Source organism: Bos taurus, chromosome 2 (assembly GCF_002263795.3).
Source record: "Bos taurus isolate L1 Dominette 01449 registration number 42190680 breed Hereford chromosome 2, ARS-UCD2.0, whole genome shotgun sequence".
Lineage (NCBI taxonomy): Eukaryota > Metazoa > Chordata > Mammalia > Artiodactyla > Bovidae > Bos > Bos taurus.
The window spans coordinates 126,574,138-126,601,127 of record NC_037329.1 but is presented as its reverse complement, the minus strand read 5'-3'; the positions used below and the strand labels follow the sequence as shown (position 1 = coordinate 126,601,127).

Genomic DNA, 26,990 nt, shown 5'->3' with positions numbered 1-26,990 from the left:
GAGGAGAAAGGTCTCTCTGCATCCACCCTGGAGTTGTGGGCTTGGGGTCTACGGTGTCCCCTCCTCCGCAGGGGAGCCTTACCCATGTTCTGTCCCTCCTCCCGGCAGAGGGGGAAGTGAGAAGGAGGGGGTCAGGGACCCTGCCTTCTGGGCCAGGAAAGTTGCAAAAGCAGAAGTGAGGGGAGTAGCCAGGCTCTCTGGCCATAGGCGTGGGACCCACCATGCAGACCCCAGCAGATTTCCCCAGGGCTGAGAGAGACTCACGCCCCTGCCCCAGAAAGGTGAGCAGAGGCTTGGCCAGCCTCCAGCGGTGTCTGTCACCAAGACTCTGCGCCAGGAATGGGTTTGGGGGTGGCTCTGTGCCCTGGGGTTTCCGGGTGACTACCTCTGTCCCCAGGGACGGTTCTCAGTCAGAGGCAGACCGAGCGGTGGAGACTCAGACCTCAGGATGGGGCAGGTCGATGTTGCTGTGTGGTCTTTGCCCTCCCCAGCCCCTCTCTCAGCCAGGTTTTCTGCCTGTCCCACGTACTGGGTTCCTCTCAGGGGCCTGATTGACCTGCAGTTTTTCGTGACTGCAGCTTCTGTGGCTGTTCAGGCTCCCTCAAGGGAGGCGTCTCTGAGGGTCGACATCTAGAGGCAGAAGTCCCCAGACTCTCCCTGGTACTAAGGGAGGGGCCGGGCTTGGCTCGGCAGGGCATCGCTCTGGCTGACTTGCCCGCCCTCCCTTTCCTGGCCCCTGAGGCCTGCTGACCCCCGGCCAGGCAGGGCCCAGGGAGAGGACCTGGGTTTGAGCAGGCTCCGCCACCAGTTCACTTTGAGCCTGGGTGAGTCGCTGTCCGGTGAAGCTCAGTTTCTGGTTCCTGAAGTGGGGCATGACAGCTTTGGGATATCTGTCTGGGTCAGGGTCAGAGTCATCAGATTACACTCAGCAGACATCCGTCTCCGTCTAGTGACTTGATCCTGGGCCCCTCTCAGGCCCTGGCATAGGACGGAAAGCCCAAAGAAATGGAATTCCTCAGAGATGAGTCGGCCACAAGTACCAGACTGCTCTCTCTCAAGTGCTGGGGTTTTGCAGATGATGTTCCCCCAGGTGGACCAGCAGGAACCCAGAGCTCTTGCCCTTAAGTCCAGGGTCTGACTCTCTGGGTGCCTGTGTGTCTATGTGCCCTGGGTATCTGTCAGCCTCCTTGGGCCTCACTGACGCTGGCTGCCTCTGACTGCTGCCCACTTGCTTCTGCTGTTGAGTTCCTGTCTGTCTCCACTCCATGAATGCCTGTCTTTACCTGTTGGGTCCATGTCACATAGCTGGGTGCCTGTTGGGTCGTGTCCCTTCTGTCTCTGCCTGTTGAGTACATTCCCCATCTGTCTCCACCTGTTGGATGCAAGCCCCCATCTGCCTCTGCCTGTTGGATCCCCATCTGTCTCTGCCTGTTGGGTACATGTTACCATCTATCTTTGCCTGTTGGAATGTGTGCCCCCCATCTGCCTCTCCATGGTAGATATGAGTCCTTGTCCACTTCTGCCTTTTGGGTATGAGTCCCTTCCTGCCTCCTCTGTATGTTGGGTACATGTTCCCATCTGTCTCTGCCCATCGGATGTGTATTCTTCCCACCTCCTTCCTGTTGGGTGCATGGCCCTGTGCATCCCAGCCTGCTGGGCACGGGGACTCTCCTACCCATCTGTTGGATGTGCGCCTTCATCTGTCTTCACCTGTAGGGAGCCTGCCTCTGCCTGTTGGTTGTCCCTCCTCATCTGCCTGAACATGTCTGGTCCCTGTGTCTGCCTGTTGGGCACCTGTCTCCTCCTCAGCAGCTGGCTTGGCATATGGGGCTTTCCCTCTGCAGGCCCACAGGGAGGATGGGGAGGAGGGCCAGAGGGCAGCCCTCCGGCGATGGGGAGGGTGGGGGAGAGAGAGGAAGGGAGGTGGTAAGGGAGCTGGGAAACCACAGGCCCTGAGTGATTGGCGGCCCTGGGCTGGCCCAGCCCCCGCCTTCACCCTGCACATCCGCCTTGGGCCTGGCCACCTCCGCAGCAGCCCCGGACGCTGCCTGCTCCTGCCATGGTGCCTCGGCCCAGCCGGGCGCATGGAGCAGGATCCCAAGCCGCCCCGTCTGCGGCTCTGGGCCCTGCTCCCCTGGCTGCCCAGGAAGCAGCGGCCCAGGATCAGCCAGACCTCCCTGCCTGCCCCTGGCCCTGGCCCTGGCCCTGGCCCCAGGCAGGACTCGGTGAGTGTGCCCAGCTGTCTGGGCCTGGCCTGACGGTGGCCCCTGGAACAGGTGCCCTGGTAACCAGTTTGGAAACAGCTGGCTCTGGGTTCTCCTTGCCCATGCCTGACCCTCCTGGGTGACTAGACCCTGTCCAGCCTTGCTTCCTGGGAGAGTGAGGAGGCACTTCCGGGCTCCAGGGTGGCATCAACAGATTGGAGGGAGAGCAGAGGGGTTCTAGAACATCTGGGACCTGGCAGGAGTTTCTAGTAGACTTGTGTGAAGGAAGTGTCAGAGGGTGGTGCAGAGAGTCCCAGTCTTACTCCCTCAACCTCAGGCTGACACTTACTGGGATGCTAGGGGGAGTCTGAAGTGGCGACTTTGTGTTCTTGTGTATCTTAGCCTTGTCCTTCTACCAGAGAGAGCCCATCTTCCATCTTGGCCAGAAACAAAACCCAGCTGTGCCTTCCCAGTACATGAGCAAACTCGACTTCCTATTGTGGCAAAACCAAAACCTTTGTAGCTGCGGGAGGGGAGCCTCCAGGGAGGACTTGGGGCAGGTCTGTAGGCCTCAGCCAGAGCCTGGCATTGGCTCAGCCCGGCCGTGCCTGGGCATCCCTCTGGGCCTGACCAGGCTGGAGCAGCAGGAACGATACGAGCTCGCCTGACCCGGCTCCTTGGTGGTTTGGCCCTCCCTGGGTTTTGATATGCATGAATTGGGAGGCCTCGTCTTCCAGGGTAGCTGGCTGGTTGGGCCTGCAGGACCCTGTCTGCTGAGATCTGGCGGGAGTAGGATCTCAGGATGGGGGGCCGTGCCGTTTGCTGACCTGGATGGGACCCACCATGCTCACCAGCTCTGTTCCTCCATCAGGATGAGGGCGTTCTCAAGGAGATCTCCATCACACACCATGTCAAGGCTGGCTCGGAGAAGGCCGACCCATCCCATTTTGAGCTCCTCAAGGTCCTGGGCCAAGGATCCTTTGGCAAAGTGAGTCCCGAGCCCACAGCTGGGAGGGCAGCACTGGTCATGTCACAGTGGGGGTGGGAGGACCGCCTTGGAGCTCAAAGGATCAGAGCGCAAGGGTTGATGGGTCTGAGGGGAGGAGGAGAGAGGTCACTGTGGTACCCAGGGGCAACACAAGGGCAAGCTGGTGCTTAGGGAAGCTGAAGGTCAGCCTGGGGCATGCGAGCTGGCAGGGTCAGCCCCCTGCCCATCTTCTCTTCTGCTTCCCCCTCACCACCCCCACCCCGATGCCGTCTAAGGTCTTCCTGGTACGAAAGGTCACCCGACCTGACAGTGGACACTTGTACGCCATGAAGGTACTAAAGAAGGCAACGCTGAAAGGTGAGTGGGGGGTGCCTCCCCGCAGAGCCTCAGGCTGGGCAGAGATAGAGGGCAGATGACACCCAGCTCTTAGGGGCCTAGGGTCTGATGGGAGAGACAGCTATCTCACCAGGAATACCCGGTCTGAAGATACAGAAACAGGCCTATTCTCAGCCCCTCCTTCTCTCCCACTGCCCCAATGGCAAAGACAGGATCCATTCAGAAGAAAAGACTTCGGGAACTAACCCCTTCCCACCCTCCTAAGCCAAGTGCCAGTGTCTGTAGCTGAAGGGCGTCTGGCAGTGTGTTGCGGGGGCGGGCGGGGCAAGGGCTTCAGATATCAGGCATCAGCTTGGTTAGGCCGAGGCATTCTGTTAGCAGAATTGCTTCATGATGCTTGAAGAGTCTGAGGGAGACCTCTCAGAGTTGGGGAGAGCGTGAGAGGAGAGGAGGGAACCCAGGGAATGAGGCAGTTGGGCGGGTTGGAGAGGGTGAGTCAAGGCAGGGCCCCAGAGATGGATGGAGAGGTTCAGAAAGGAGCTGAGCCCACGTCTAGAATTCCCAGACTTACAGAGGGTGTGAGGGTGGTTGCGAGTGGGCTTTGGACTGGACAGTGACTCCTTGGTCAGCCTGGGGACCAGGCTGGTCCTGCTGACCAGGAGGAGTGGGCCCCGGCTAGGATGGTGGGGGCAGAATAGGAGGTACTGGCCTTGGGTTCCTGTGGCCACAGTGGGCTGGCTGTGGGGTGACTTAGCTGTGGTGCTCTAAGACCAGCCTGGTAGGAATGGGAATCCTTCCCCAGGAAGGATGATGGAAGGAGAAAGATGCTGTGAAGGGCTCCCAGGCTGGGACAGGGGAGGGGGTGCGGGACCCCACAGGCTGGTGCAGTTGGTGCTGGGACCCAGGAGAATCTGGGTTTCAGCCTCACAGGGGAGAGGCTCCCATGGGAGTAGCCAGGTGAGCTGTGCCTTTAGAGGGTGAGTTAGGCCTTCTCTCCAGACTGAAAACATAGAGGAAAGACACCCCAGGAGGGAGGAACTATGCCTGAACAGAAATGTAGGGTCATTTGATAGTTTGAAAATGCTAGATGTATTTGGGAAGCAGTGATGAGGGTAGTTAATCCAGCATGGTCCTGGCCTTGTCGGGTGAGTGAAGCAAGAAAATTAGAGGGTGAAAGGTGCTCTGAAGGGGGACATAGAGCACTACAAGAGTCCAGAGGGCTCCAGCTCAGCCTAGCAGGTTAAGGAAAGTTTCCTGGAGGAGAGGATGCCTGAACTGAGTCAGAGGAGAACTGGCTGACGATCAGAACGGCCTAGGGACTTTTATTCTTAAAAAAAAAAAAGGGTGAGGTGCCTGCTCAGACCTATGAGTCTGAAATTCATGCCCAGGGAGTCTACCCTCAGCTATAATCAAGGACTTTTTTCTTGCTTTTTTTTGGCCACACCGCATGGCATGTGGAACTTCCCCAACCAGGGATCGAACCCATGCCCACTCTAGTGGAAGTGCAGAGTCTTAACCACCGGACCACCAGGGAAGTCTGGGAATTGGAGATTTTTATGCCAGACGGAGAAGGGGCTGATGAAGGCATCCCAGGGGGAGCCACAGGGGCAGAGGCTGGGGGCACACAAGGAACAGGTTGCTTAGGCTGGCTGGATTGAATGGCCCCTCGGGACACAGCTAGCGACAGGGCTAGAGAGATGGGCAGGGCACCAAGGGCCAGTCTTGGGCACTGCCGAGAGACATGAGGAACAAGTAGAAAAGAGAGTCCGTCTTAGCCAAGGCTGGGGGCGGTGCTGTGCTGGGCGGCCAGACCTTTGGTAAGCCTCTTCTTCCTTTGACCAGTGCGTGACCGCGTTCGGACCAAAATGGAGAGAGACATCCTGGCTGACGTAAACCACCCGTTTGTGGTGAAGCTGCACTACGGTAAGACCACAGACCCTCTCTGACCTCCCACCCCACCTGCCGGCCTTTGCCCTTGTTGGGGGGCTGTTGCCTCCCCTATATACTGCCCCATTTGCCGCCTGGCAGACCAAGGGAGCTGAGGGGCAGAGGGACAAGGCCCAGGGCGCAGCTGGCTCCCCCATGGCCTTTTCCTGTCTCCCCAGCCTTCCAGACTGAGGGCAAGCTCTACCTTATCCTGGACTTCCTGCGTGGCGGGGACCTCTTCACCCGGCTCTCTAAAGAGGTGAGCTGACGCCCGGGACACCTGGACACCCCACTGCCAGGGCCCCGGATGGAGCTGGCGCGAAAGTGAGGCCTCCACCTGGGACTCGCCAGGCCTGCCCAGCATTCCCTGACCCACCCTGGGACAGAGCCCATTCCCTGGCTGAAATTCTGAGAGTTCCCTGAGATGGTTGAGGAGAATCAGGCCCAGGATGTGATCCTGCCCTGATTCCAGGAACCCAAGAGTGGCTCTCACCTCTTCACCTCCTTGCTTCTTCTTTTTTTTTTTTTTAAGATTTATTTATTTGAGAGTTTTTATTTATTTTTTTGGCTGTGGTGGGTCTTTATTACTGCATGCAGGCTTTCCCTAGTTGCAGCATGTGGGGGCTGGGACTCATTGCAGTGCTTGGGTTTCTCATTGCAGTGGCTTCTCTCATGGTGGAGCATGGGCTCTGGGGTGAATTGGCCTCAGGAGTTGTAGCTTGTGGCCTCTAGAGCTTGGCCTTAGCAGTTGCGGTGCACAGATTTAGTTGCTCCAAGACATGTGGGATCTTCCCAGACCAGGGATCAAATCCGTGCCCCTAACATCACAAGGTGGATTCTTAACCACTGGGCCACCAGGGAAACCCCTTCACTTCCATTTTTTTCAGGGCTTCCCTGGGCAGGGTTATGAGGATTCGGAGAAGCTCAAATCCACCTGGAAAGCTGGATTCTTTAGGATTATGTGCTGTTAACCAAAAGGCTTTTGAACTCACATATAAGAATTTGAGCCAGATATAAAAATGGGACCAGTAATACAAATTAAATTTTAGAAGAGAACCAAAGTTTTTAAATGTTTAAAATGCTGTTTGAATGATCAAATAGATAATACATGACTGAGAAGAAAAATATCCATTGAGAAGTCTTCCTCCCACCCCAGCCCTCTCGACTCCCTCCTCTAGGTAAACATTTTTCTTATCTAAATTTCCCATGTTTCTTTGGGAAAAAAATACAAACCAATTCAACGTATGATCTGAATCCTGACCCCTACTTTCTTACATACAAAACAGCATTCTACATATACTGTACTTTGCTTTCTTCATGACAGTGTGCTTTGGGGTAACTTGGCACTTATACCTTGGAGATGGATCTGTAGCCATCCGTCATATGGAGGGATCCTTGTTCTAGTTTATGGCTGCATTGTTGTTCAGTTGCCAAGTCGTGGCTGACTCTTTTGCAACCCCATGGACTGTAGCCTGCCAGCATCCTCTGTCCATGGGAGTTTCCAGGCAAGAATACTGGAATGGGTTGCCATGCCCTCCTCCAGGGGATCTTCCCGACCCAGATCTTGAACCCGTGTCTCCTGCTTGGCAGGCAGACTCTTCATCACTGAACCACCTAGGAACCCCTCATGGCTGGCAGAGCACTCCGTGATGTGGGAAGGAGACAGTTTAGTTTACTGCTTGACCCTTGGGCTGTCTCCAGCCTTTCCCTACTTGCCTTTCAACGCTACCATGAGTGACTTGGATATTAGTCACTTTATTCTTTAAACCCCTTCATAAAGAGAAGGGGGTATGGAATCTCTGAGGGGGACTGGGAAGCTGCTGAGTGCCCAGTGCCCCAGCTCCTGAGAAAGGGGCGATCCCGGCTGAAGTACCTCCCGCCCGTTGCAGGTTATGTTCACGGAGGAGGATGTGAAGTTTTACCTGGCCGAGCTGGCTTTGGGCCTGGATCACCTGCACAGTCTAGGCATCATTTACAGAGACCTGAAGCCTGAGAAGTGAGTGAAGGCCCAGCTCTGCCCAGCTCCCTAGGGTGTGCAGAGGCAGGCCCCAGGGGCCTCTTCTAGAGCAGAGCCAGTCTGAGGGGGTGGGGTGACTCCCCCTGAGAAAGTCCCCCTCTCTTGGGTTGCCCCAAGAACTGGCGGGTGGAGCAGAGTGGTGGCAGCAGTAGGCTCGCCTGGGGGCTGCCTCATCACTAGGGCTGCCATCACCAAGCACCAGGTACCTCTGTGCCTGGGCGTTGCCTACCTTTTTTGCTAATCCAGTGTGACATCTGAGATGCCACTATTAAAGGTCCTTCCTTGATATGACCCTCTGTAGAATCTTCCTTAACATCTAAATATCCTCAAGTGGTAACTTGGGAGCCAGGGGCAGGTGCTTACGTGGAGTGGGATGTAGCTTTCGAGTAAGGCAGAAAGTGAAAAGTGAAAGTGTTAAGTCACTCAGTCATGTCCAACTCTTTGCAACCACTTGGACTGTAGCCCACCAGATTCTTCTGTCCGTGGAATTCTCCAGGCAAGATCACTGGAGTAGGTAGCCATTCCTTTTTCCAGGGGATGTTCCTGACTCAGGGATCGAACCTGGGTCTCCTGCATTGCAGGCAGATTCTTTACCATCTGAGCCACCAGGGAAGCCCAGAGTCAGGCAGACCTGAATTCAAATCTAATCTCTGCCACCTCCTAACTCTCTGACTGGGGGAGTTATTTAACCTCCCTGGGCCTTAACTTCCCATCATTAAAACGGGGCCATGTGAGTATCTACCTCACACAGTCGTTTCAAGAATTAGCAGAAAGGTAGGCAACACACCTGTGCAGCACCCCCAGTCCCTGCGCCACCCACCCATTCATCAGCCGGACCTGGTGGACCAGCTTCCCTGGGCTGAGCCCAGCCCCTACAGACCCGTGGCGTCACCTGACCCCACCAAAGGCCCACGACTGAGGGGCCCTGAACCCTTCTCTCCATTGCAGCATCCTTCTGGATGAGGAAGGCCACATCAAACTCACTGGTGAGTGGAGGGCGCCTGCCCCTCCGGTTTCAGGGGAGGGAAGGGTGGGCTCTAGAGGGACCTGGGCTGAGTGCTAGGGTATCCGCGTGTCCTGAGAGGCTGTGCCAGGCACTTAGAAGTGGTCAAAAGTCCAGGCCTGGCATGACGTGGGTTTGCATCCCAGGTCCCCACTGTGTAATGCTGAGCAGACCATCTCACCCCCCTGGGCCTCACCTTCCTCCTGAGTACCATGGCGGTGATGCCCTCAGGCCTCTGGGCAGGAGGGCATGGGTGTGCAGGGGTGGCAGCGAGGAAGGTAGGGGGTCCTGAAGGTGTGTCCACTTGCGCTCCTTGTCACAGACTTCGGTTTGAGCAAGGAGGCCATCGACCATGAGAAGAAGGCCTATTCCTTCTGCGGGACAGTGGAGTACATGGCCCCTGAGGTTGTCAACCGCCAGGGCCATACCCACAGTGCAGACTGGTGGTCCTATGGGGTGTTGATGGTGAGTGCCCAGGCAGGGGTAAAGCATCCAGCAACCAGCCCAGGCATTGGGCCTCAGTTTCCCCATCTGTGGGGCATGGGGGCAAGGGAGGGTGGTTTCTGGTCTCTAAGGCTCTTCTCTTGTCCTCTCATAGCTAAGCTGGCCTCACACTCCTCCGAGCTGCAGTTTCCTTCCTTGGAAGGATTCCGGGCTTGGCCCCACCTGGGGTGCCCCCCGCCCCGTACTGGGCCTCTCCCCAACCTCAGGCCCCTAGTTCTGCTCCTGGTGGTCTGATTGATGGAGAGGGGAGGGACACACACAGTTCTTGATCCAGGTGGACCTCCTGGGCAGGGGGCTGAGTGGCTGGCCCGGGTGGGAGGAGGTGGGGGGCCTGAGGGGCGGGAGCAGAGCCTGAACGGACCCTTGTTCCCTGCAGTTTGAGATGCTGACGGGCTCCCTGCCCTTCCAGGGGAAGGACCGGAAGGAGACTATGACCCTGATTCTGAAGTAAGCTCCAGCCTCTCTCTGACACCTCCAGGTGTCTCCTTTCTTGGCCTCGTTTGGGGGCCAGAGTATCACCCCACACCTATCCTCAGATTCTCCAAGAACGAGACACTCCGCTGGTTCGAGTGCTATGCTTTTGCTAGGGCTCCCTTTTCACCCACGGGGCCTGTGGGTGGAGAATCCTGAGTCTCTGGGAGGGAAGCTAGTGGACGGCTTGTCTGGACTGAGCTGGAAATGAGATGTGGACAGAGGTGGGAGGTGAGATGGGGCCTCCGGGGCGGGGCTCAACCCTGACGAGACCCGGGGGCCATTGCAGGGCAAAGCTGGGCATGCCCCAGTTTCTAAGCACGGAAGCCCAGAGCCTCCTGAGGGCCCTGTTCAAGCGGAATCCTGCCAACCGGCTCGGTAAGTGGCCCCAGCCCAGGGGAGGGGAGCGGGTACAGCTGTGGCCTAGGCCACGGGGCCACATCTGGGGCTGAAAGGGGCCGTTGTCCTTTGTGTGGGCAGACAATGCCGGCGGCCACCCTGCCTTCTGGCCCCATGTGTGGAGTGTGGGGCGGGGGGGTGACCTGTGTCTGGGGGAAAGCAGGAACTGAGTCATCTCCACTCCCCCTGGGGATGAGGACAGAGGCCGGCACGGCTCCTCCGCCAAGGCTGCTGGCTCAGGAGAAGGGGCACGAGTTCGGGCGCCAGGGGCTCGGGACCCCACTGCTGGCACGCGGTGGTCCCTCCACAGATACTGTGGTCGGATGAGTGCTGTTTGTGAGCAGAGTGACCCAAAGCAGTTGACGTCTCCCCCCAGAGCCCGAGGTCCTTGTCTCCACCAGGGACAATGATCTCGAGCTTCGTGGATTAAATGAACTCACATGAACGTGCCTGTAGTAGCTGATCAGTATGTGTTGGCTCCTTGGCTCCCGGGTTCACCTGGACCTTGACCAGCTTCGTAAGGTCCCATCCAGGTGTCTGGGCTTGAAAGGAGGGAGAGCCTGTCTGGTGGCTGACAAGGGCGATGGGCTAAGAGCAGCAGAGATGAGGCCTAAGTTGGTGCGGAGCTGGGGGAGGTGGGGACCCCCTGCAAATCTCAGGACAGGTTTGACCTGTCCTGACTTTGGCCTTTGACAAGTTGTCTAGCTTCTCTTCTCTGGACCCTCCTTCTCCCATCAGTACATGGGAGCCCAATCATCAAGAGGCTCCAGAAAGTGGAAAATGCTGAGTGGTCTGTAGGCCTCGGGATGGTAGCTGGACTTGGGGTGGTGTGAGCCCAGCCTCTGGTCCCAGACCCCAGTGAGGCGCGGCCACTCGGAGGACAGGGCGGCTGTCTGGGGTCGGAAGGCCCTGGGGCAGGCCCCTCATCTGGGCTCTTGCAGGCTCCGGCCCTGATGGGGCAGAGGAAATCAAGCGGCATGTCTTCTACTCCACCATTGACTGGAATGTGAGTGAGTCTATCCACCCTGGGGCCCCAGGCAGGGCTTCGGCTGTGGTGGGAGGGGGCCTCTGCTGACTCGAGCCTCCGACGTGAAGCAGAGGTGACAGCGTGGCCTTGGGGGCACGGGCCGGCCTCCCAAGGGCGAGCAGTTATGCCCTGTCTGCATAGCCTGTGCTCGTCCAGGCCATTAACTCCTCCTCCTGCATGGGGCTGCTGATGGGCTGTGGGGGTGCCAAGGTAACCAGGGCGCCCACTCCACCTTGCAGAAGCTGTACCGGCGTGAGATCAAGCCACCCTTCAAGCCGGCCGTGGCGCAACCCGATGACACCTTCTACTTTGACACTGAGTTCACGTCCCGCACACCCAAGGGTGCGTCCCTCGTCTGACTTTGTCCTGGGCTTTCCCTTCCCCAGGAGGGAAGTGGGGAGTCGGGGCCTCTTTGGGGCACAGGGGCCCTGAGGGCTGAGGCAGGCCCAGGTGTGTGGGCAGACAGGCGGGGAGTCTCTGACTCTTTGTCCCCGTCTCATTCAGCCTGGCTGTCCCACTCTGGGGCTCTATGGGCTTCTTTGTGCCTGGGCAAGGGGGTGGGAGTGAGTGGGTGAGTGGGCCACAATAGAAAAGTCAGGACCCTTGGCCCCGGGCACCTTCAGCCCACTGGAAAGACCAGACACATCAGGCTCCCACTCACGTCAGGGGTGAAGAATCTGACCTGGCAAATGCGCGAGGTGCACAGTCTGGCAGAGCAGGGGTGACGGTGCCCAGAGGTCAGGGGCTAGCGTGGGAATCGGCTTTGGCTGCTCTGACAACTGGGCTTCGGTGACGCATCTGGAACACGGACTTAGCCACAGACCCACTCAGTCCATGGGATTACAGATAGAAGCCAAGGAGGGGGCTTCTGAGAGGGAACTTGGTAAATCCTAATGTTTTGGCCACATACTGGGGAGGAGTGTTCTGAAAGGCCTCCTAGAGGGACAGGTTTTAGCAGAGGGGTGCTTGTACGTCTCTGATGTCGGGGAACTTGTCACTTCCCCGAGCAGCCCGTCGCATCTTTATTTATCTGACAAGTATGTACCAGGTCCGTTAGTGTGCCAGCCATGTGGGGACTGACTGTGCACAGGACAGACCCAGGCCCTGCCTTCATATGGCTCAGGCTGCAGTGGGAGAGACACAAAGTCAGCTCTGGGCAGCTCGGCAAGTGCAGCTTAGCAGGGGCAACAGGCTGGAGGAGCAGCGTGAGGCCAGGTTTCTCAGAGGACAGTGTGTGAGCTGAGCCTCAAAGGATGGACAAGGAATGGTTGTCTAGTTAGCAGGAACAGCATGTACAATGGCTTAGAGTCTCCTCTAAGGATCTGAGAAGCTGGGCGTGGCTGAGCTGTGGAGTGGGGCGAAAGGAGGCTAAGATCACAAGCATCTCATTGCCTGGGCTATCCCAAGGGCAGAGAAAGGGTACAGACAGGGCACAGACTTGTGATCGGAACCCTCCATCTGGCTGCTGCAGAGAAGATGGACCTAAAGGGGCAGACCAGACACAAGAAGGCCTCCAGGAAGGGATAAAGTGCCCTGGCCTGGGCGGGTGGTGGATGTGAGGGTTTTTGCTGTTTCTTGCATGACAGGGCTGGACTGGTCTGAACACACATGGGCAGACGGGCTAAAGCCGGTGATGAGAGGTCCTGCCCAGGCTCCCATCCCGGCCAGCTTTCTGGGCTACCTCGGGTCAAGGGTGCCTCCTCTGGTTCACACCCCGCTCCTGCCTCTGCAGACTCCCCAGGCATCCCTCCCAGTGCCGGTGCCCATCAGCTGTTCCGCGGCTTCAGTTTCGTGGCCACCGGCCTAATGGAGGATGACGGCAAGCCTCGGGCCACACAGGCGCCCCTGCACGCGGTGGTACAGGTGAGGGGCGGGAGAAACTTCTCAGCTGTCCCTTTCTTCTTGGAAGCCGCGAGGTGGAAGAGCTGAGAACACAGGCACTGAACGCGGACAGACTTGGGTTCAGACCCTGCTGCCACCGGGGAGCCCACTGCGCCGCAACCTCCTTGAGCCTCAGTTTCCCCACTTGTAAAACAGGGAAGGCAGCGTGCTTATGAGTTTCTTTTTTTTTTTTTTAGTACCTTGAAACTTTATTTTAAAAATATTCTGAAATTTGAATTTTTCAAGAATCGTCATCTGCTTTCCTTTCACACACGCTTGGTCCTAATAAGTCCCGTGTGCGTGTGTGTTCAGTTGCTTAGTCTTGTCTGACTCTCTGAGACCCCATGGACTGTAGCCTGCCAGGCTGCTCTGTCCATGGACACTTCCAGGCAAGAATACTGGAGTAGGTAGCCCTTCCCTTGTCCAGGTTATGAGTTTCTTGACACAGAGCCAGAATGTTGGAGGGCCGGGGCACACCCAGGTTGGTGGCGCTGGGTGGTGGCTGGCCCTGACAGGTTGGGCGGGCACTCGGATCTCTTCCCACTGTCTCCCACTTGCCTACTCGCCGAACTCCATGGGAAATTTAGAGTTGAGAGGCAAGAATGGAGACTTTGGAGCTCACTGCCTGGGTCAGAGCTTCCAAGGTCAGGGATTGTGGAGGGGACACTTCCTCGTGCCTCAGTTTCCTCATCTGTAAATGGGGGTGAGGATAGAACCTTTCCCCGAGGGTTGTTTCAAGGATTATGTGAGTTACATAACACAAAGTTATGCGTAAAGTTAGGGTGACTTATGTGATTTATTATCCAACTGGGATATCTTGGTCCCAGACAAGTGTTAAACCAGACTGGATGTGAGGACAGCAGATGTGAAGCAGGGCCGTGTGGGCTGTGTGGTCACCTGGTGAAAAGGGCTCCTGCTACACACTCAGCATCACAAAGCATTTGATACAGTTAATGTCTTAGAGCCTCGAGACATCCCACAAGGTGGGCTGTGTCTCCCAGAAAAGGGAAACAACCTGCCAACAGCCCCAGGAAGTGGAGAGCTGGGACCTGGCTCAGGGCTCCCATGCCCCTCGCAGGCCTGCCTGGGTTCTCAGAGCCTCCAGCTGTTCCACGTGTGTGTTATGGCTCCTTACCCGCCTGCTTCAGCACCCACTGACCACAAACTGCAGCCAGGTGCCCAGGAGCCAGCAAGTGTGCCCATCATATAGTGTAGAAAACAGGCCCAGAGAGGGGCAGGTTCTTGCCCGAGGCCTTCTACCCCAGGCTTCCTATTGTTGTTCAGTCACTAAGTGGTGTCCGATTCTTTGTGACCCCAATGACTGCAGCGCACCAGGCTTCCTTCTTGCCCAGTGCCACCTCCAGGGGCCCAAGGCCTGGGGCTCTGGGAGATGACTTTACATTCTAGAGCACATAATCAGTCCCACCTCTTGGTCTCCTGCAGCAATTACATGGGAAGAACCTGGTTTTTAGCGATGGCTACGTGGTAAAAGAGACGATTGGTGTGGGCTCCTACTCTGAGTGCAAGCGCTGTGTCCACAAAGCCACCAACATGGAGTATGCTGTCAAGGTGAGCCTCATGACCTTGTCCAGGCCAAGGATGCTCGGCTGGGGTGGAGATGGTGGGTGATGTAGCCCTGGCCCTCTGGTCGGGGAGGGATAGTGCTGGAAGCTCTGTGGATGGGTGAAAGGCGTGCGGCTGAGACTCCACGCCCTGCAGCGTGGGGCTCTGTGGCAGGTCGGGTGAAAGGCGTGCGGCTGAGACTCCACGCCCTGCAGCGTGGGACTCTGTGGCAGGTCAGGTGAAAGGCGTGCAGCTGAGACTCCACGCCCTGCAGCATGGGGCTCTGTGGCAGGTCGGGTGAAAGGTATGTGGCTGAGACTCCACGCCCTGCAGCGTGGGGCTCTGTGGCAGGTCGGGTGAAAGGTGTGCAGCTGAGACTCCACTCCCTGCAGTGTGGGGCTCTGTGGCAGGTCGGGTGAAATGAGTGCGGCTGAGACTCCACGCCCTGCAGCACGGGGCTCTGTAGCAGGTCAGGACTCTGGAGTTGATCCCCCAGCACCGCCACGTGCACCCCCTTTCCTCAGGTCATCGACAAGAGCAAGCGAGACCCCTCGGAAGAGATTGAAATTCTTCTGCGGTACGGGCAGCACCCCAACATCATCACTCTGAAAGATGTGAGTGGGGGTCCTTGAGGGTGGGGTGGGGACACGGGCCCTCGATTCTCGGATGGGTCTCAGGGTGGCCATTCCTTTGATTTCTGATCCTCCTCTGCTCACGGATGGGAGGTCCACTGAGGCACCTCTAGTCTGGCTGCACCAGGTGCCCTCCCTGGGTGACGCTGGCATTCTCTGAGAGCATTCTTGCCCTCAGGACAGAGCCAGCATCCTGCTCAGGGGCCCAGGTGAAAGCCCTGCCAGGGTGATGAGACACAGAGCAGAACCCAGGCCCAAGGCTCAGGTCGTGGCTCCCTGGCCCTGCAAGCGGGAGACCGAGGAGCCCAGGCCTGGCGTCGAGGGGAGGGGCTTGACGGTGCGGTCTCTGGCAGGTGTACGATGACGGCAAGCACGTGTACCTGGTGACAGAGCTGATGCGGGGAGGGGAGCTGCTGGATAAGATCCTGCGGCAGAAGTTCTTCTCGGAACGCGAGGCCAGCTTCGTCCTGCACACCATCAGCAAGACCGTGGAGTACCTGCACTCCCAGGGGGTAAGTCTTGAGTAGGGGGCACCGAGTGGGCCTGGGGCAGGGGGCGGCCTGGGGTCTTACCATCAGCAGAGTGCATGGACCATGACTGGCCCAGACAATGGCAGTCTTCCACCAGCCAGACAGAGGGGAGACCCGAGCTGGGTGAGTGGGCAGGTGGATGGAGGTAAGGAAGGAAAGGAGGATGAGGCCACATTGTGAAAAGGAACGTTTATTCAGGACCTAGGCAGGCATCATGCTGCGTTCCTTCTTGGTTATCTCAACTGATTTTCACAGCAACTCTATTAGGTAGATGCTGGTCTTAGCCTCACTTTATGGTTATGGAAGCCGAGGCTCAGAGATGTGAGCTCACTTGCCTGAGGTCACACAGCCTGGGAAGAAGGGAGCCAGAGTGTTTGAGAAATTTGGGTGGGGCGCTACAGATGCAGAGTGGTTTTGAGTTAGGAAACAGCAAGATCACTGGGAGCTTCAAGGCTTCAGGGAGGAATCTGGCTGCGGGTTCAGCTGTCAGGACAAGAGGAAGTGGATGTAAGAGGAAATGCTGCTGGAAACACTGGCTAATTTCTTTACAATATTGTGGTTTTTGCTGTCCATTGACAAGATCAGCCACAAGTACACATGTGTCTCCCCATCCTGAACCCCCCTCCCACCTCCCTCCCCACCCCATCCCTCTGGGTTCTCAGAGCCCTGGCTTTGAGTGCCCTGCTTCATGCATTGAACTTGTACTGCTCATCTATTTTACATGTGGTAATATACATGTTTCAGTGCTATTCTCTCAAATCATCCCACCCTTGCCTTCTCCCAGAGTCCAAAAGTCTGTTCTTTACATCTGAGTCTCTTTTGCTGCCTTTCATGTAGGATTGCTGTTACCATCTTTCTAAATTCCATATGTATGCGTTAATATACTGTATTTTTGTTTCTTTTTCTGACTTACTTCAGATTCATCCACCTCATTAGAACTGACTCGAATGTCAAAAATGTCTGCAATTTGTTTATTGGATTCACAAGCTCTGCAAGGTTCATACCTTTCATTCACTTATCATACCCCTTAAGTCTCTTATAAAACTGAGATAAAATTTGCCTACAGTAGATTTTAAGCGTACAAGTTGATGAGTTTCATTAAATGTGTACATCCATCACCTCCATAGTAAAACCTCCCTTTCAGATGCCACTGACTTGTTGAAGAGAGCAGTTCTGTGGAATGTCCCACATTATTTACTTATTTATTTGGCCTCACTGCAGAACATATGGGATTTTAGTTCCCCAACCAGGGACTGAATCTGTAACCCTACATTGGCAGCACAGAGTCTTAACCGCTGGACCACCAGGGGAGTCCCGGTCCCGCATTCTGGATGTGTTTGCCTCCTTGTGGCATCATTTTCATTGTTTCTCTATTGCCTATGTTTCCTGTAAACTGCAAGGTGCTCCAAAGTCTTAACTAGATTTCACTTCAACTTCTTTTGGGGAGCAAGGAGTCAAAAGTCACTCCATGGGAGGTGCAGTGACCTTTGCACAGCGTCGTGTCCAGGAGCCAGTGTCTCATTGCCCCTGTTAGTCATCAGGGGATGACTGAACGGGTCTGGGGACGGGTGAACGGGTGTCGGGCGGTGGGTGGGTGTGAGGTGTATCATGGAGATCGTCACCAACCTTTCATGCAATGGTTTCAGCCTTTCGTGACATTTCCCTGAATCAATCATTTCATTAGAATTTGCAAAAATAACAATGTGTAATTCTGTCTAACTTATTAGGGGGATTCTTTTGTGAAAAAGAACTTTACCTTATCACCAGAGGTCTAGTTTGGTTACTGCGTGGTCGTGTTTGAAGTGGTTTTGTGTTTTGAAATGACCAGTGCAAACAGACTGATATGGAAATATGTCAGGTCAGACAGTACACAGGCTTCCTTTTCCTGTTTTGGTCTCACGTGAGTACTAGCTAGCATTACCCGAAGAAGGTTTAGAAGATAGAGCTGAAGTGGTGAGTTTCCAGCAGGCCACCTAAAGCTCAGAGCAGGGACTGCTGTGCCTCAGAGCTTATAGTACATTCGTTCCCTCAACAAGGGAACCTGCACCCTCAGCTGTGAAAGCTCAGGGTCCTAACCACTGGACCACCAGGAAATTAACCAGGGAAGGGCTTTTTAGAGTGGGAGCTGCTTCCAAAAGTAGTGAGCCTCTCTATGAGGGGTAGGTGAGCTCCAAGTGCAGACGTTCACTCTGTAGAGGTGTCATGGGAGAATATTATTTCTTTCCCAAAGGACATCTTTGGGATTTTGGAACCTATGGGCCCTAAAGTTTCTCCATGCCAGAATACTGGAGTGGGTAGCCTTTCCCTTCTCCAGGGGATCTTCCCAACCTAGGAATCAAACCCAGGTCTCCCGTGTTGCAGGCAGATTCTTTACCAGCTGCCTCTAAAGTTTCTGGCCCTTTCCAAATACTAGGGGAAGATGAGGAGGAAATTGGAAGCCCTCATAGAGGTGTTTGGAGGGAGATTCTCGAGCTGTTTACACTTCGGCAGCATCTGTGGTCCAGAAGCCGGAAATCTCATAACAGCTGAGGAATGAGAAGGGAGTCACCAGTTCTGGACCCTCCTATTTGTTTTAATGTTATCTTCATATTGAAATATCACATAAACAGGTCATCATGCACAATTCAATAAGTCTTCAAAAAGTGAATACACCCATGTAACCAGCACCCAGAGCAGACAGGGCTGTGCCTCTCAGCTTAGTTCCCCGACCAGGAATTGAACCCACACCCTCGGCAATGAAAACTGGGAGTCCTAACCACTGGACCACCAGGGAACTCCTCAGGGAAGGGCTTTCTAGAGTGGGAGCTGAAGGATTTCTAGTTCCCCCCAACCCCCTCGAGCCCCTTCCACTCTCCCTCCTCAAGGATAACCATTCTAAGCTGACTTCTAATTTGACATCCATGTGCTCTTTCGTATCTGACTTCAGCCACTCAGCACTCTCTCTGAGAGTCACCGGTGATGCTGTGTTGCTTCAGTTCCCTCAGTCTCATTGCTCTGTGATGTCTACTGTGTGAATACAGTTTAACTATCCTTTCTACTGTTAATGGACATGGATTGTTAGTAGTTTACTTATTTAATTTTTTAAAGAAGGTATTCAAGAACAAAGGGGTTGGTAGTGATGCTGATCCCTTCGGCATATTGCTTCACAAAGCTGATAAAGTAAGGTTTGGATGATATTCAGGATTCTTCTCTTTTGTCTGCTCTGGGTCTTGGTTGCAGGAGGCGGGCTCTTTAGTTTTGGCTCGTGTGATCTAGTTCCCTGACAAGAGCCTGAACTGCGTTCAGAGCCCCCTGCATTGGGAGCTTGGAGTCTTAGCCAGCGGACCACCAGGCAAGTCTCTGTTACCAGTTTTTTGACTATGACAAGTAACGCTGCCGTGACCTTCTTGCACTTGTCTCTCGTGAACACTCGTCCACTATAACCTGGGTGTGAACACGGCAGTGCGATTGCTGGGTCATAGTGCAGGATATGCTCATCTTTAGTAGAGGTTGGCGGGTTTCCGAAGTTGTTTTACATATTTATCCTCTCCAGAAGTGTGTGAGAGTTCTGTTACTTGCCAACACTTGGCATTTTCCATCTTTTTAATTATAGCCACTCTAAGAGATGAGGAGTGGTATCCCATAGTGCTTTTAACTTCGGTTTTCCGGATGACTGATGAAGTTGAGCACCTCTTCAGTGGTTTATTGCCATTTGGACAGCCTCTTTTATGGAAAGTCGGTTGAAGTCTTTCGTCCATTAAATGAAATTGGGTTGTCTGCTTTTTTTCATCTTATTTTGCAAGAGTTCTTTGTTTAATATGTGGAGCCCTTTCAAGTCTCTAGCTTCCCTCAGGGCCCCAGGGTGCCGAGAACAGCCTGTCTGAGAACTCAGTCGTGCTTCGCACTTTGACTTCTCTGTTTAACCGGACGACTTATATAGAAGAACTTCAGCCTTTATCTGTGTGTGTGGCTGGTCACAGGTGCCCTAATGCATCTTCCGATGATGCTGGCGATGACAGGGCACTTTGCTGCCACTGGCATCTCCGAGCACTTTCCACAGGCCGGACAGCTTCTAAGTACTTTACACATCTACTCACTTAGCTGTTTGAACAAATCTATGAAGAAGGTGTGAGTATTAGGTCATCCATTTTATAGGTGAGGAAACTGAGGCTCTGGGACCTTAAGTAAAAGTCTCATAGCTAAACTGGCTTTAGGTCCGTGCTTCTTCCTTGCATACAGTTGGCTGCTGCTTTGGACAACATCTGTGGCCTCATTTTCTTGCCCTTCTTGTCCTCTAATTTTTAAGGGCTTCTTAACAAGCACTAGCTGTATCTTGATATCCAGCATGATGGTGGGTTCACCCAGGAAGTGCTGGGGTTACTATGGCAGCAGCTGTCATTTTCCAGGCCCTGTGCTGCATACTCCTGGTACATAACTCGTATGCGCCTTCCTGTAACGCTGGGGGCCAAGCACTCTTATCAGCCCCGTTTTACAGGTGAGAAAACCAAAGGCTGGCGAGGTTGAGTGACACATCATGGTCACACAGCTGCTGCTGGTAGAGCCAGGATTCACACTGCAGCCCGTCTGCCTCCTGACTGAAATCACAGCTCCACTGGAGCCACAGACTGACTCAGTGGCTGTGTTTGGCCTGCGCAATGCAGGTATTTTCTTGGTTTGGTAATTTGGCTGCTTTTGAAACCTGGGCCCGAGGTGGTGCGTAGTGATTGTCAGCTGGAGTGAGCAGCAGCTGCCTCTGGAGCCTGTTGGCCTGGCTCCACAGGGACCATGCAGGAATTCTCTCATAAAGCCAACTAACCGGTGAGATTCAGCCGATCTAACGTGCAAGGTCTCTTGTGTTTCGGAGGTGTGATTCATTCATTCATGGCACAGAGTTCACGTAGCGCTTGCTGTGTGCGAGTCCCTGTGCTGGGTCCTGGGGGTGAGCAGGCATTCCACAGAGAGATATGGCTGATCGTGGTTGAAGGACCCCTCTCTGACCTGGGCTCCAGGCACTGGAGGGATGTGGTGGACAGTGAGGCTAGAAAGGGCAGCTTGGCTCTCCACACCAGGATGGGGACTTCAGGCTTTATCCCGAAGTAGTAGGGAGCCAATGAAGGTTTTTCACAGCTCTCAGGGAGGTACGTGAGCTCATGGGAGAAGGAAGGTGAAAATGAGTTTAGTCTGGGATTATTGGGCTTGAGGGGCTAGGGGACATTCAGTGGTTGCCATCTGGTCAGCAGCTGTGTGATCCTGGACTCAGGAAAGTTCTGGGTTAATGTCGGAGATCTGAGAGTTGTCAATAATTAGGTGAGAGTTAGTGACTCTGAATGGAACCATGCAGAGGGAGAGGCTGTGGATGGAAAGCAAGTGGAATGTGTCAGCCTCCTCCGGTTACACACGAGCACGTGGGGCCAGGGGAGAGTCACGTGCTTAAGGCCTCAGCAGTGTCGTTTGTCCATTTCTCCAGCAGGTATTTATTGAGTACCTACTGTGTGCTGGGAACTGTTCTTAATGCTGGGATGCAGCAGTGAGCAAAACACTCATGGAGCTTACATTCCAGTGGGTGGGTTCTGAAGACGATGAAGTAAATCTCCAGCAGTGGTAAATGCTGTGGGTAAAGCTAAAGCAGGGTGAGGAGACTAAGGAGTACTGCTCTGTGGTTGCTATTTTGTATGGAATGGACCAGGTGGCATTTTATATTTTATATGGAGTAGTCCAGGGAAGCCCTTATCGGTAAGGTGGCATTTCAGCCGAAACCTGAAAGAAATAAGAGAATGAGCCAGGCAGATGCCTAAGAGGAGAGTATTCCAGAAAAAGGGAACAGCACATGCAAAGGCCCTGGGGCAGGAGTGTGCTTAGCACGCTGAGGGAAGAACAAAGAGGCTGGCGTGGCCAAAGCCAGCTGAGCAAGGAAAGGAGTGCTAGAGGACCAGGGTGCCAGCGATATGGTGGGCAGTAGGGGAGAGAGGAGGTGAGCCACCAGGCCATCGTAAAGACTTTTCTTCCTAAGAGGGGAACCCTTGGAGGTGACATGATCTGACTTACATTTAACAGGATCACTCTGGCTGCTCTGTTTAGAACAGGCCATAGGAAATGAGACAGAAGCAGGGAGACCGGTTAGGAGGTTGTTGTCGTAATCCAGGGGAGGAATGATAATGGCTGGGATCCACATGCTGCCAGTAGAGGGGCTGAGAAGTGCCTGGGCTCTGGACATTTTTTAAAAAACATTTATTTATTTGACCGTACCAGGTCTTAGTTGCGGCACTCCAGATCTTTAGCTATGGTGTGTGGGATCTTGTTCCCTGACCAGGGATCAAACCTGGCCTGCTGCATTGGGAGCACAAAGTCTTAACCACTGGACCACTATCCAGGGAAGTCCCTGGATATATTTTAATGGTAGAGCCAGCTGTGTTTGGTGATGGATTGATTGAGGAATATGAGAAAAAAAGAGGAATTAAGAATGACTCTTTAGGATTTTGACCCATGCAGTGGGAAGAGTGGAGTTGCCATTAGGTCACATGTGTGGTCCCCCCTTCCCAGGTGGTGCTAGTAGTAAAGACCCCGCCTGCCAATGCAGGAGACATAAGGAGACATGGGTTTGTTTGATCCCTGAGTTGGGAAGATCCCTTGGAGGACGGCATGGCACCCACTCCAGTATTCATGCCTAGAGAATCCAGTGGACAGAGGAGTCTAGTGGGCTACAGTCCATGGGTTCTCAAAGAGTCACGACTCTCAAAGAGTCACACGACTGGAGCGACTTAGCACGCGTGTATATACACACACGTGTGGCACGCAGATTTGAGGAGTTCACTGTGGACGGTGAAGTTAGAGCTGCCAAGTGGCTCAGTGGTAAAGAACCCGCCTGCCAACGCAGGAGGCACAAGAGACCTGGGTTTGATCTCTGAGTCAAAAAGGACCCCCTTGGGTAGGAAATGGCAACCCACTCCAGGATTCTTGCCTGGAAAATTCCATGGACAGAGGAACCTGACGGGCTACAGTCCATGGGGTTGCAAAGTCGGACACAACTGAGCACGTCCACGCACACAGACATTGACCGAGAGGGTTCAGGTTGATAATGCCAGCAGCAAGGCCCCCTGGCAGCCCCTTCCCCCCTTTCAGATTCTGGGTCCTTCTGCCCCCTCTCTGGGCCCATCTTCTGACTCTCCCAGCCCTGGCAGTGGACCTGGGCCCCCGGCAGCCTGCCCACATGGAGAACTGACCCGGACCCTCTGCCCCCAGGTCGTGCACAGGGACCTCAAGCCCAGCAACATCCTGTACGTGGACGAGTCTGGGAACCCCGAGTGCCTGCGCATCTGTGACTTTGGCTTTGCCAAGCAGCTGCGGGCTGAGAACGGGCTCCTCATGACACCTTGCTACACCGCCAACTTCGTGGCACCCGAGGTGAGTGGCCCGGCCTCCTCAGCTACGAGAGTGAGGGGGGCTGGCACGGGGGCCTTGTGTCCCTTCCAGAGGCCCCACGCTGTCCAGGACTCCGGTCTGTGTGGCCTTGGTCCAGGGACCAAGGCAGGATCAGCCCACGCCTGGGACCCTCGTCCTGCGTTTTGGGGAGTAGCAGGCAGGCATATGCCCCTCAGCCCGACCACTCTCCCCTGCCCACCTTCCTGCCAGGTCCTGAAGCGCCAGGGCTATGATGAAGGCTGCGACATTTGGAGCCTGGGCATTCTGCTGTACACCATGCTGGCGGGGTGAGTGCCCCTCTGGCCTGCACCCCATCTGCCCCCTGCCCCTTCCTCCAGCCCTAGTGTACAGGCTGGGGTGGTGCTTGTCTGATGGGAAAGACTCATCCCTGCTTCAGGAAGGGCTGGAGACAGGGGCGTGGTACTGCCTTTGGGAGCTCCACCTTGGGGAGAAAGTGCCACCTTTGGGGGCACCCACTCCGAAGGGGGAGACACAGTGCCCCCTCGCCACCCCAGCCGCCCGGATGGAGGCCAGAGGCTATACCCACACCGGGTGGACTTTCCTCCAGATACACTCCATTTGCCAATGGACCCAGTGACACACCAGAGGAAATCCTGACCCGGATCGGCAGTGGCAAGTTTACTCTCAGTGGGGGAAACTGGAACACAGTTTCAGACACAGCCAAGGTGAGTCTGTAAGGCCTGGACCGTGCTCACTCAAGGCTGGGGAGGCAGGGTCCCATCCCAGGGCTTTTCGGCATTTCACGGACAGGTGACTGGCAGCCTCATTTCTCCAAGTGGAACATCCCACAAACCTCTGTTGCTGTATTTCTCCAAGTGGAAGATTCCCAGGCAGACTGCTGTCCCCTCCCCCGCCCTCTATCTTGTGTATTGTTTGAACAACTTGGTGATCGTTCACTGGCCCTTCCTGTGTTCTGGGCCCTGAAGCAGGACAGAGGGCTGCATCGTCACGGCCCCTACCTCGTGGGAACTTAGTGTGAGGGGTCAGACAGGCTTGCACACAAGGGGACAGAGAGGCAGGTCCTCCTGGTCAGAGGTATAGGCAGTGGAGACCCAGGCAGAGCTACGGGCCAACAGGCAGACAGGCCTTCTCAGAGGAGGGAACATTTGTGCTTTCAGTACTAAACAACAGGTCCCAGTGGTGGGAACCTCTGTGTCAGATGCTGGGTTGAGTCCTTAGTGAACAGTACCCCCTCGCATTGACCTTATGCTGCTGCTGCTGCTGCTGCTAAGTTGCTTCAGTTGTGTCCGACTCTGTGCAACCCCATAGACAGCAGCTCACCAGGCTCCCCCGTCCCTGGGATTCTCCAGGCAAGAATACTGGAGTGGGTTGCCATTTCCTTCTCCAATGCATGAAAGTGAAAAGTGAAAGTGAAGTCGCTCAGTCTTGTCCGACTCTTCACGACCCCATGGACTGCAGCCCACCAGGCTCCTCCATCCATGGGATTTTTCGGGTCAGAGTACTGGAGTGGGGTGCCATTGCCTTCTCTGATTGACCTTATGATTTGGGTACTTTTGCTATCCTGTTTCTCGGAGGGGAAGCTGAGGCTCAGAGAGTCAAAGTAACTTGCCCCGGATATGCAGTCGATGAGCAGCAGAGTCAGGTTTTGATCCTTCCCAGCCCAGCCTTCGGTTCTTCCCACCTTCCTACGTGGCTTCTAGACGGTGAAAGAGGAAAGAAAGGGCCTTCCAGGAAGAAATCCCCAAAAAGGGCATGTGCCACTCAAGCAGGCCCTGGAGCAGCGTGGAGAATGGATTGCAGGGGCTAATGCAAGGGTCCAGGCAGGACATTGCAGGAAACGGCTGCCTTAGCCATTCCCCATCAGCCAGGCCCAGCACTCTGCTCCTCTGCTAGCCTCTCCCACCAACCCCTTGCCTGCTCTCCCCCAGGACCTGGTGTCCAAGATGCTGCACGTGGACCCCCACCAGCGCCTCACAGCCAAGCAGGTCCTGCAGCACCCGTGGATCACCCAGAAAGACAAGCTTCCGCAGAGCCAGCTGTCACATCAGGACCTGCAGCTTGTGAAGGTACCACCACCCTAGGCTGCCAGGCCGCAGGGGCCCAAGCCAGGGTTCCGTGGGCAAGGACTCAGGGTGGTAGAGCCAGGAGATGCCACGTGTGTCTCTCCCCAGGGAGCCCCCGTCTGACAGGCCGGGGTGTTGACACTGCACTCATGGCCCCCAGTCCTTTGGGGGTGGGCACAGCTCCTGCCCTCTGAAGTCTGAGGGAGGAGGCAGGACTGATGACCATGAAGAATGACCAAGGCAGGATTAACAGGGGACCGGGTGGGCTGTAGAACCCTGGGAGGGGCTGGCTTGGCCTTGGAGCACATGTACCTCCCACCCTTGTGAACTGAGTTCCCCTTGTCTCCCAGGGAGCCATGGCAGCTACCTACTCAGCACTCAACAGCTCCAAGCCCACCCCTCAGCTGAAGCCCATCGAGTCGTCTATCCTGGCCCAGCGGCGGGTGAGGAAGCTGCCGTCCACCACCCTGTGAGGGGCCCGAGCATCCAGGCCGCAGGGCGGTGCTAGCTGGATGGAGGCAGCGTGCTTCCCAGAAGAAGCAGGCCTGAATCCCAGGGCCAGAGGGAGCGGAGCCCCGAGGGGCCCAAGAAGCAGCCAGCCCAGATCACCCCAGGGAGGGTGTGAGAAGTGCCTTCTCCTTCCCCAGGACGGACTGTTCTCGGCTCAGGCTCTGCTGGTTGAAATCGATTCACTGTACAAACTCTTTATCTATTTTTAAGGACAAAATGGCATCAACCACCATGGATTTCTACAAGATCCATTTGCCTTTCTGGGAACAGAAGTAGCCAGTGGAGCCCCAGGAGGGCGCTGAGTCACTCAAGGGCGCTCTGTGGCTGAGACCCCTTAGAGCAGCTTCAGGATTCCCCCAGGGGGACCCCCACAATTGGCTGTCTATAGCCATCAGCACCCCTCTGAGGCAGTCCGGCGTCCCCTCCCAGAGCCTTTGGCTGTTTCGCAGAACTTGCTCTATCCCGGTTGGCTCCTTTTCTGTTCTGTTATGCTGCAGTGGGGAGGTCTGGAACCATTTTCTGCTAGAGGAGAGGACAAAGGCCCTGTGGCTCCCAGCTCCAGGCACCAGCATCCACCCCTGGGTCCCCTGCAGACAGGTCGAGCAGTCCCTGAAGGAGCATCGAGAAAGCACTTTCTGGCTGACTTCTGTTGGAGTCCGCCACAGGACAGAGTTCACGAGAGGCCTGTGGGGCGGGCCAAGAGGGGCAGGAGCTTTTTTCATTTCTTCCTCAGCTGGTAACTCAGGGTTCATCTGTCCATGGCCTTTCTAATAAACTTACAGTTGAATTGAAGCATGCTCGCCTCTGCTTGTCATCCCTGGATTTGCCTGCCCTCTGCTGCTGGGTGTTGAGGACTTCGGCCATGATCAGTACTGGGCCCGGGCCAGTTAGCCCACTGCTTGGAGCTCAACTGGGGAGCAGTGGGAGTCCCACTGGCTCTCCCCATTTCTGCCAGGGATTCCATTATGGTATTGATAATCAGTCAGTTCAGTCGCTCAGTCGTGTCCGACTCTTTGTGACCCCATGAATCGCAGCACGCCTGGCCTCCTGTCCATCACCAACTCCCAGAGTCCACCCAAACTCATGTCCATCGAGTCACTGATGCCATCCAGCCATCTCATCCTCTGTCGTCCCCTTCTCCTCCTGCCCCCAATCCCTCCCAGCATCGGATCTTTTCCAGTGAGTCAACTCTTCACATCAGGTGGCCAAAGTATTGGAGTTTCAGCTTCAGCATCAGTCCTTCCAATGAACACCCAGGACTGATCTCCTTTAGGATGGACTGGTTGGATCTCCTTGCAGTCCAAGGGACTCTCAAGAGTCTTCTCCAACACCACAGTTCAAAAGCATCAATTCTTGGGCGCTCAGCTTTCTTCACAGTCCAACTCTCACATCCATACGTGACAACTGGAAAAACCATAGCCTTGACTAGACGGACCTTTGTTGGCAAAGTAAAATCTCTGCTTTTGAATATGCTATCTAGGTTGGTCATAGCTTTCTTTCCAAGGAGTAAGCGTCTTTTAATTTCATGGCTGCAGTCACCATCTGCAGTGATTTTG

General features: G+C 55.2%; 1 protein-coding gene across 4 annotated transcripts in view; it reads left to right on the top strand.

Annotated features, from left to right (window-relative positions):
- RPS6KA1 (ribosomal protein S6 kinase A1) overlaps nt 1-26,226 on the top strand; it is a 37,886-nt gene extending 11,660 nt beyond the window's left edge. For 2 of the 4 annotated variants that reach the window (XM_005203200.5, NM_001083722.1), the window contains 20 exons: nt 3,076-3,192; nt 3,468-3,549; nt 5,371-5,451; nt 5,634-5,713; nt 7,344-7,450; nt 8,420-8,457; nt 8,797-8,939; nt 9,355-9,425; nt 9,739-9,827; nt 10,790-10,854; nt 11,115-11,217; nt 12,608-12,738; nt 14,200-14,325; nt 14,844-14,933; nt 15,305-15,463; nt 22,700-22,861; nt 23,090-23,166; nt 23,448-23,565; nt 24,790-24,927; nt 25,275-26,226. In XM_005203200.5, coding sequence (XP_005203257.1) covers nt 3,076-3,192; nt 3,468-3,549; nt 5,371-5,451; nt 5,634-5,713; nt 7,344-7,450; nt 8,420-8,457; nt 8,797-8,939; nt 9,355-9,425; nt 9,739-9,827; nt 10,790-10,854; nt 11,115-11,217; nt 12,608-12,738; nt 14,200-14,325; nt 14,844-14,933; nt 15,305-15,463; nt 22,700-22,861; nt 23,090-23,166; nt 23,448-23,565; nt 24,790-24,927; nt 25,275-25,397 — 2,100 coding nt within the window. In that variant the 3' untranslated portion in view covers nt 25,398-26,226. Of the gene's footprint in view, nt 1-57; nt 282-1,927; nt 2,226-3,075; nt 3,193-3,467; nt 3,550-5,370; nt 5,452-5,633; nt 5,714-7,343; nt 7,451-8,419; nt 8,458-8,796; nt 8,940-9,354; nt 9,426-9,738; nt 9,828-10,789; nt 10,855-11,114; nt 11,218-12,607; nt 12,739-14,199; nt 14,326-14,843; nt 14,934-15,304; nt 15,464-22,699; nt 22,862-23,089; nt 23,167-23,447; nt 23,566-24,789; nt 24,928-25,274 lie in introns of those variants that run through there. The other 2 variants (XM_005203201.5, XM_005203199.5) reach the window with 2 other exon arrangements.
- The last annotated feature ends 764 nt before the right edge of the window (nt 26,227-26,990 follow it).